The sequence below is a fragment of the Vespa velutina genome, chromosome 23 (genome assembly GCF_912470025.1).
Source record: "Vespa velutina chromosome 23, iVesVel2.1, whole genome shotgun sequence".
NCBI lineage: Eukaryota > Metazoa > Arthropoda > Insecta > Hymenoptera > Vespidae > Vespa > Vespa velutina.
This window is the reverse complement of record NC_062210.1, coordinates 3,744,307-3,753,897: the sequence shown is the minus strand read 5'-3', so window position 1 is coordinate 3,753,897 and position 9,591 is coordinate 3,744,307. Positions and strand designations below refer to the sequence as shown.

The window sequence follows — 9,591 nt, the reverse complement described above, 5'->3', positions numbered from 1 at the left end:
ATTATGAAATCTTTGAATTTTCTGATCATATTAAAAAACAAAATTACTGATTAAATCAAAACAGCTGTATGCGAATAAATTCGTAGGAAATTATTGGTAATAACCGATAGAACATTTATGAACTCATTGAATTCTCTGATTTTTAATTAAGGAAAAAAAAATAAAATCATTAATTAAATGAAAATAGCTGTATATGAATGAATTCATACGAAATAATTCGTGATAAACAAAGGAACGTTTATGAATATCTTGATCATGATATAAAACAAAATCATTGATTAAGCGAAAACAGCTTTATATGAATGAATTCGTATTAATAACACTATGCCGTCCGCACGTCTAATCTAGATTTTTTCGTGTCGCTCCAGTGGAACTGACTTACATAATTTCGCTTATCGCTGGCGGTTTTCCGAGGTTCTTGTTTACTAATCTTATCGTCAGTTCCCATGTCTCAATCCTGTTTCTCAATTTTCTCGAAATTGTGAGGGTATACATATGTAAATAAGTACAAGATTTTTTTGTATTACATGTTTATCTATTTATGTATATTTTGTTGAAAACTTAGTATTTATTTTTTAAATGAAACGAAGCAAAGCAGTCTCCAAAGTGAAGCGCAACTCCACAAGATTTACAGATTAAATTAGTTCTCTTAATTTTTTTGTTTTTATAACACACATGACACCTTCTGCGTTTTCGGTTGTTGGTTTCTGAAATACGTATCAGCTGGTGTTCCTTTACGAGGCCGAAAAGTCTGTTGATTGAATCACGACTGGAAGCACGCCATATACTCGGGACCTCCAAGTTCTCTTCACCAACAGGTGAATGATCTTTTATCCAAGATTCGCATATTTTCAATAAAAAATCATGAAAGTGGAGTTTCTTGGAATCTGTATAATGTTGTTGCAGTACGAACGCATTGTATAAAGCGCAATTGAAAAGGTATAATGCTACTTTTTTTGACCATTTTATGGTTTTCCGGTATATAGGATAATAGCTCAAAGATTGATCAGCTCGATCTACACCCTTCATATATTTATTATAATCCAAAATAGATGCGGGTTTTTTAATCGTACTATTGGTTTTTCTGGATTTTTTTGCTGTGTCAACTAAACCGCCATTGTGTCTGATAGAAAATGTTATTATTTTCGTCTTCGTTGCTTTCCATACTTGCACCAGTACTGCTCCTCTTCGTTGATGGTTGGTTTCAAATACATTTAGCTTGCAGTTTTTCAATTTTGCCGGTAATCCTCTATTCTTACGCAGCGTTCCACGAACGCGAATTTTCTTCGTAAGCAAATCTTCCGCAAGTCCACACTGTTATAGTAGTTTTCCATATACAAGTGATGCCATTTTCCAGTAACATTTTTCAATAGTTTTATCACTGTATCTTTTAAAGGTTTTTTAATGCCAGAATATATTTTGTAACGCGAAATATATTCTGTAACGGAATCACAGAGCATCCGGACAAGTATACCGTACTTTATAATTTTTGAAGGGTTATAAACTTTAAAAATCAATCGCCTACGCCATGGTATCATTCCTTCATCTATTGTAATATTTTTACCAAGATTGAAGTTTTCTTGAAACTTTTTTGTAAAATAATCAATTATACCTTGTACTTTGAACAGCCGGTCGGCATTGGTAGATATTTTTCTATTATCCGAGAAATATAAAAACGATAATATTTGCCGAAATCTATTGCGGGACATCATTTTACCAAATATTGGTGTTTCCAAAAGTGGATTTGTCGATTAATAATCTTCAATCCTTGATTTTTTAACGATTCCCATAAGAATAATCAGTCCAAACCATTTTTTTAGTTCGACTGCCGTAACACTGAAAAATTTTGCACTTTTTTATCGGGCTTCCTCCTAGTGGAATTTTGATCATAGTACTAATAAATTCGTTTCGGTACTAATAAATTCAAACAAGTCGTTCCCTATAAATAGTTCCACGACATCCTCGATATTGTTTGTATCTCTGGGAAGTACATTAGGACCAGAAAATCCTTCGAAAGCATTATTGTTTCTTAGTAAATCAAAATCTGACTACTGTCTACTGTTATCTTCGTCTGATTCTTCTATATCACTTGATAACGGTAGTGTTCGCCGAATTTTCTGTCTACATATTTCAGATTCATCCGAAGATATTGCCTCATTTTCTTTTTCTGAAGAGGTAATGTCTTCTAGTTCCCCACAATCTTGAAATTCGGATGGAACATCAGACAAGATGTCCACACACTCATCATGTATAATTGTATCTTCTTTTTCGTTTGCCATTGTCGAAGGGTACAGGTTTTTATGAAACACAAAGTTGCTACGTCTGTAATTTACTGTTAGTTACAGAACACGCAATATTCTTTCGTTCTCCAGCTTTGAATTTGAATTGAATTCTCCATAATGCAGCCATTGGTGCTTGAGCAATAATTTCCGAATGTCACCAAGGTGGACCCATCGGCACTTACCCGATATTTTTCGCATGGCACCAAGGTGAGGCCACCAGATTGTTTTCTCAGCGGGATTACGAAATTATAAAAGTATAATCCAAAATTTTCAAATTAATTATTATAAGTACAATATGAACAAAAATAAAAATTTTTCAATAACAAAAATAAATATACACCATTATAAAGTAAAATACGTAGACCATAACTAATAATTGTTATTAATTATTGTTGTTTCTAAATAGAATAATTAAACTTCGAGTTGAGAATATTTATATTAATCTATCTCCATTGTTGACGCGCACATGCGTAACCTCAGATATTTACAGTATTTTTTCCTAAGAGTATATTGACGCACGTGGGCAACCTCATGTATGTATAGTACTTCATCTTAAGGACAACATATCCCTATTAGGTATATCTATTCCTGGGAATTCCTTGGATGATCCCTAAAAAAATAAGCAGATAAAAACACATTGCTACCTTTGTCCGAGCTTAGACATTATTAGTAAAATGCTTAGTCTTCGATAATGAGTCGAGCCGGTCATTTACTCTTCAAATATCAATGCAATACTCATGGTTCCACACGATCACCAGAACAAAGGACCACGCACGAGATTAGTTAAAGATTTCGAACGAACTATCCCGACACTATCACTACCAATAGAATATTGCTTTCCCGATACTTTTTATTTGAATTTCTTCTTTTACATTTCACTTTTCTAATTCATTAATACCTTTATGGGCAGTTTTAGAGAAATCTCCAAAGCACCAGTAAGACAATCGAGTTACCAATGTCACTGGCTATGCTTCAAACGGAAGCATCCAGCACAAACTAAATCGTATCTGTCAAATAATATCAAATAATATCCTCACAAGAATGTTATCTTCTTGTTGCTCTTGGTAAACCGCATTGCTAGAAAACGGCTTCGAAAGAAACGAACGAGATTTCAATTTTTCACCTTTTCGCGGAGGTCATGCAAGAGAAAATCAAATCGTAAAGCGAAACGAATGGTTCTGAAAAACATCGAATCAGGTTTAATCGATATAGAATTAATAATTTTTTCGATAAAATTTGAAAAGATTGATTGTCTGAGTGGATCGAAATGCATTTCTTCTTCTTCTTCTATTTTTTTATACTCAGAGGAGTTCAAAAACGGAGTTTCAAATTAATATCTAATCTGCGCAATAACTAAAATCTCTGTTAAATATACGAACAATTGATTAAGAAAATATTCTAAATATATCCAACGTATTTCGGAATCGAAAAGTTTAAAAAAAAAGAGAAAAGAGATAATTAAACCCTAAGTATCGAAGTAAATAACTACACTCGCCGATAACAATGCTCGAATAAAAAACATGTAGTTAAGCATAATATATACAATATATAACATTATAAAATTATCGCATTAATGAATAATTTTATTAATTACTAGTTAAATGCATTTCTATTATTACTTCGAAAAAATTATTTGCTCGATTGTCTTCCTGACTTTTCTTCTTATTTTTTTCCCACTACTCGATTTTATTTCTCTTTTAAATTGTCAAGCATCCTCTTTTCAACATTTAAAAATGTCTTACCTTCTCTTTCTCTTTTTATTTTTTTATCGAGGCGAAATATAAAAAACTCATGACTTCACTTTATGAAGATATAACATTCAAAAGAAATGATAGTATTAATTATAATGATGATAATAATAAAGAGTTGTGAATCGTGACAATAATTAAAAACATTTAGCCGTATAATTTGAGTTACCTCTTATTATATAAATTTTTATTTTTCATTGTATAAAATAAGGATAAATTTAATTATTAATTCATATACTAAGTTTTTTAGTGTCCATTATGTTTGTTAATTATATTTTTAACTTCTTTTTTATCTTTTATTTTAAATAATATTATTACTATATAATATATATATATATATAATGAAATATTCACTACTTTTTCTCTATCCTACTCACTCATATACTAACTCACTACTTCTTCATCTCTATGAAACGTTCCTAATTTTTCCACCTCGCTCACTCACTATCTTTCTATCTCTCCAAATCATTTACTCACTCAATATTTCTTTATCTTATTGAAACACCTACAATTTCTTCACATTTTTAATTCACACATTCACTTCTTACATCTTTGTGTTAGTAACTCATATATTCAATCTTTCTTGATTTTTGTATTTATGTTAATTACAGAGATAAGAGAGAGACAGAGACAGAGTGAGAGATGGGGAGAGAAAGCGAAAGGGAGAGAGAGAGAGAGGAAGAGAGAGATAATTTGTATTTTTTATTTTATTTATTTCTAGATATTCTATCTATTAATTTTCTTTTCAATATTCTTCTTCTAAATAATTACAACCAATCACTCGTGCAGATTCAAACCTTTCGTTTACATTACAATATGCCAACAATTGCTACATTAAAATTGTTCAGTATAGACAATATAAATTAAAATTATATTTAATAAAGGCAACGACTTCTAATATAAAATTTAACATATCGGTATTTTAAATAAAAATTATTATTACACTTAACGAGCTATGAAAAGTTTAAGCGAATCTACAATTGCTTCCATATTTGTTTCTTGCTTTCCGTATGCATTAAAGATCGTCTAAATTATTAGAAAATTATCAAACTTATAAATTATTGAAGCTTACCTACATGAAAAGTGAGTATCTGGATATTATTCAATCTTCTAAAAAATCTGCATATTCCATGTCTCATTTGTATCAAGATTGTATAATTTAATGAGTGCATGAAGTCTTCGGTGCAAATTAGAGTAGAATGAACGTGATCTTTTTCTTATAAATAATTTTTGAAATAATAGTTAAAATATGTAAACATATATTTGAATAAGTGAACTTTTAAAATATATATTTCTTACTTCTACATTACTAACTGAAAAAGTTCTTTAAAGCCTTGTATACTGCTATATCCATTCAAAGTGTGCTACACCAGCTTTAAACTACCAGTCGTTATAATTCTGTATTTTTTCAAATTCCAATTGTCCTTCAGCACAAACAATTTGGCCCAGTCTATAAAACAATTAATTATTTTAATATAGATACGTTAAATAATCATTAAAATAATTCACTGACTTTATGTCTTACATAGCATATCGTTGAAATGTGAGATGGAATTTGAACAAGCGTCAACTCAGAATCATTATTATTATCGACTTCTATGCGTTTCAACCTCAGTAAACACATCTTTCACAGCATACATGCACATGTAAATTATTTTTTGCTTTTTTTCATATATAATATACAACGTTCTTGCCTAAGGGAAATTAGTTTTCCGAAAAATGATATTTTTACATAAACGAATATACAACATAAAATAAATTCCAATAATAATGATATATTTTTTATATAACCTTCTTCATGAACACCTTGTAACAATCTGTAGATCTTCGTAAATGTGCTCCAATTAACTGAATTACCTTAATTTGATATCTGATAGCATCTTCGTTCGATTTAGTCTTCGGTCTAGTATTACTTGCTATGTGCTCAAACTTCTTGATGTAGTAGTATATAATCTTAGAGTATGGAGTGTTACACACATTCAGACGCATAATAATCACATAAAGAAAAGTAATTATAAATCATCGAAAAAGCAACTCACAATTGAAAATTTCTTTCCCTTGGATTTTGTACAGCTGTGTTATATTTCCTAATAGGAGCTGATTCGAGATAAAAACGCAAAATGGATTACTCTCTCCATTAGTATCTTTGAATACCAATTCCTTGGCTTCAATTACCTTGAAATGCATTTCTGAAATCTAGTAACAAATAAAAATTATACTCATCTATATTGAATTTGGATTGGATCGATTTATAAGTAAAACGATTTTAAAAATAAATTTCCATGTCTTAAGTTTCTTCCAAAACTCTCTCATGAGTCGATCTTGACAGAGTCGACTTTGCAATTGATTTAACAAAGCTTTTTGTCTATACTACTTAGAAACGTCATAGTCGATTAGATGTTAAGTGTTAAGTAATGTACACAAGGGCAGAGTAAGGTTCTTTGACTTGTGATATATATATCATAGATTAAGTAAGACTCACTATCATTGATTAACTAGCTTATTATCGCACTTGTAATATAAAAATAATAATCTTGTAATATTTTCAGCCACCACATTAATAAATTCAATACACATTTATCTAATAAAAATCCTTTACTTCGCCAGATTATTATCAAAAAGATACCACAACGATAATAATACATGTATATCATAATTTTCTTTTAGAAATATTTAGCAAAGATATTAATTAGAACGGAAGTTTTTATCAGACTCCAAAATCTACTTTCCAAGTATTCAATAAACAAGCTCTGTTACAATTATACTGGAACACATGAAATTCATACATTCAAGTAAAAATTAACTGTAATTTGAAATAATCACAAAGATGATAATGTAGCACGAATGTAAATAGTAATTGTAAGGATGAAGAATATTTCAATGTAACGACAAAAAATATATACTTAGAAAAATGAATTTGACTTAATCCTTTGTTCTATATCTGGTCTACTAAATATCATACTCTTTCTCTGGTCTTCTCCAAACTCAACTTTATACTCTTTACTCAGTCGTTACTTTCTGTCGGTCCACTCAGAATCGTACTCAATACTCTTTTCTTTGATATTTCTCTTCATTGATCCATTCAAGACTACTTTGTTCTCTCTGGTCTTTCCTTTCCTTACGTCATAGCTTTTTCATTCCCACTTGTATTCGTATCTACATATATAGAAACTGTTACTGTCCGTTTGTAAAATTGTTATCTGATGTCTTTTTTTATACCGCTTCTTGATAAACAAACGCATTTCTCTTCTGTTTAATTGCTGGCTCATATTTGATTATATGGAAGTCACATGACAGAATAAGAAACAACAGACACGTTGTTTCTTAGGAAAGGAACAGTATATTTCGATAAGTAGAAACTTTTTTCAGATGTAAAAAACATTCTCGCATTCGCAAACGCGATCTGCAATCGCAATTATTACGATATGAAATAATAAGAATAAAAAATAATAATATATGTTAAAACGATCAAAAGGTATTCAAATAAGTAATTATTCGCCGCAAAATGAATTTACCATTAGCAGTGATCGACGTGATATCTAGAATGATATCTAGAAAAAGAATGATCAATTCTCGTTCCTCCAACACCATCTCCCACACCTCGCCGATCTCCCTACTCGACGATCCAAATTCTAAGTAAGCAATAATTTTCGTGATGATCAGATATTCCAACAGCCAATATACTCACGCGAGAGACATCTGGAAGAATATTGGCCAATCACATTATTGCTTATTAAATATAGACCAATCAATTGTATTGAAAGAAGTTGTGACGTTATCTTTATAAAGATCGACGATAGTCAAAATCTTAAGTAATATTTTTGATCATTATGATGTATATAGATATACATACATATATATAACTAATGTTAAAAGAAAAGAGATGATAGAACAATGGATAAGGAAAGAAGTAACGGAATTTTCTTTTTTTTTCTTTTTGACATGTATCAAGTTACATTTTTTTCTCCTCGATTACTGCGTATAAAAATTTGAAAATAATCGTTTTACATCGTTTTAAAATAGTAAAAAAGAAAAAACATATGTTTTTTATAAAAATATCAAAAATACAAAATGTTCTTCCATCAAATGTAGATAAACGTTTTTATTGAAAATGATCTTTTTTTAGAGAAAGAGTGTGTGAGAGAGAGAGAGAGAGAGAGAGATACAAGTAAAAAAACATTTTTGCCTTCTAAATTTTGTGTCTTCTAAAAAGGACTTCATCATTCAAGGTTAATGCTCTTTATAATATATCTACTTACACGAACTATTCATTCGAAACTGATAATGACGATTTATTTTTCCTGGTAGTACGAAACGCGCAGCGTCCTTAAGTATTGACTGCTGCAGAAACTGATGCTCCTAACATACATGTTATTCCTTATTTCTTAGTATACGAAAAAAACATTTACTCCAATATTTACATTATGAATACGAATATTTACCCTTTCGTTACGGCAGTTCGCTTCGCCAGAGAATTGTCACTAAGGGGATAACGCACCGAAAAGTGTGCACATTGTACATCGATAATCTATGATGTTCATACTTATATCTTTCAACGGCACCTACATACTTAAACGTACATACATTTTCTTGTATGTATATTTAAGTGTTACATAACACTATTTCGCAATATTATATGAGAAATATGAAAATATGTACGTTCTATGTATATTCAGTTATTTACATATTTATAGATTTTGCAATTATTATAAAAAAAAAAATACAATTTAGGATAATTAATATATCAAATTATAATTCTTAGTAATTTAATTGAGAATGGTAAATTTTAAAACAAGGATGGACATACAAAGTTACATTACAATATTAAATTCATATCTAGATTCGCGTCTTTTATTTGAATATCGATTGCATAGGAAACGACGCATCTTCTATTTCACTTTTTCCTATCGATACATAAATTACAGGAAAATATCTTTATGTTTATCGTAATAATATTTATTACCTGTTCGATGATGATAATTTGTACTTTGATGATATTTTTCCAATATTTTCCTGATTAATTGCAATTGAAACTTGGCTTTATTCATGTTATGTTTGTAAAGGCAATAAGTATTCCACATGCATTTGTCTAGTAAATGAACAAAAATTTGCGGTACAATTTCAATGATTTTCGTATTGAATTCACAATGCTTATAACCATAACGGCTTTATCTCTTGTACACATTGAATTATTATCTAATATCCATACAGATTTTTGGATAACTTTTTCCCTTCATGACTGAATACCATTGCAAATTCTGCCGTATGCATAATAGAAAGCATGTATATTTCTTTTTTATAAGGTCACTTTACGATTGATAAATTATTGGATGAATGAGATGTCTCTCTTTTCTAATCGATCATTAATCTTTGGCATTCCTTTCACCTTTAAGATTAAATAAACCTGAACTCGAATACCAGTTATTTACATAAAGGATATGGCTCTTTCCAAGATAAAATATCATAAGTGAATTATTGCTTTCGATTTTCCAATAGGCTTATTTTCGCTATCTATTGCGATACATAATTCGGCATAAACAATTATAACTTGTTTAAATTTT

At 29.9% G+C, this 9,591-nt stretch overlaps 1 protein-coding gene and 1 long non-coding RNA gene across 6 annotated transcripts; both read right to left on the bottom strand.

Annotated features, from left to right (window-relative positions):
- Positions 1 to 675: 675 nt before the first annotated feature.
- On the bottom strand, positions 676 to 2,279 carry LOC124956838 (piggyBac transposable element-derived protein 4-like; the record flags this gene model as incomplete). Its single annotated transcript, XM_047513146.1, has 4 exons — positions 2,060 to 2,279; positions 1,930 to 2,008; positions 1,383 to 1,653; positions 676 to 1,314 (listed from the first exon to the last, which is right to left on the bottom strand). Coding segments are annotated over exons 1-4 (1,209 nt in total), but the record flags the coding sequence as incomplete, so codon positions are not given.
- A 2,101-nt stretch (positions 2,280 to 4,380) lies between these two features.
- Positions 4,381 to 7,660, bottom strand: LOC124956669. 5 transcript variants are annotated; one of them, XR_007103334.1, is made up of 7 exons: positions 7,546 to 7,660; positions 6,934 to 7,433; positions 6,070 to 6,226; positions 5,822 to 5,983; positions 5,556 to 5,724; positions 5,330 to 5,480; positions 4,381 to 5,246 (listed from the first exon to the last, which is right to left on the bottom strand). It is a non-coding gene; the product is annotated as an uncharacterized LOC124956669 (long non-coding RNA). The 5 variants fall into 5 exon arrangements; XR_007103337.1 differs by lacking the exon at positions 4,381 to 5,246 and having other exon boundaries at positions 5,888 to 5,983; XR_007103336.1 differs by lacking the exon at positions 4,381 to 5,246 and having other exon boundaries at positions 6,993 to 7,433.
- Positions 7,661 to 9,591: the final 1,931 nt, after the last annotated feature.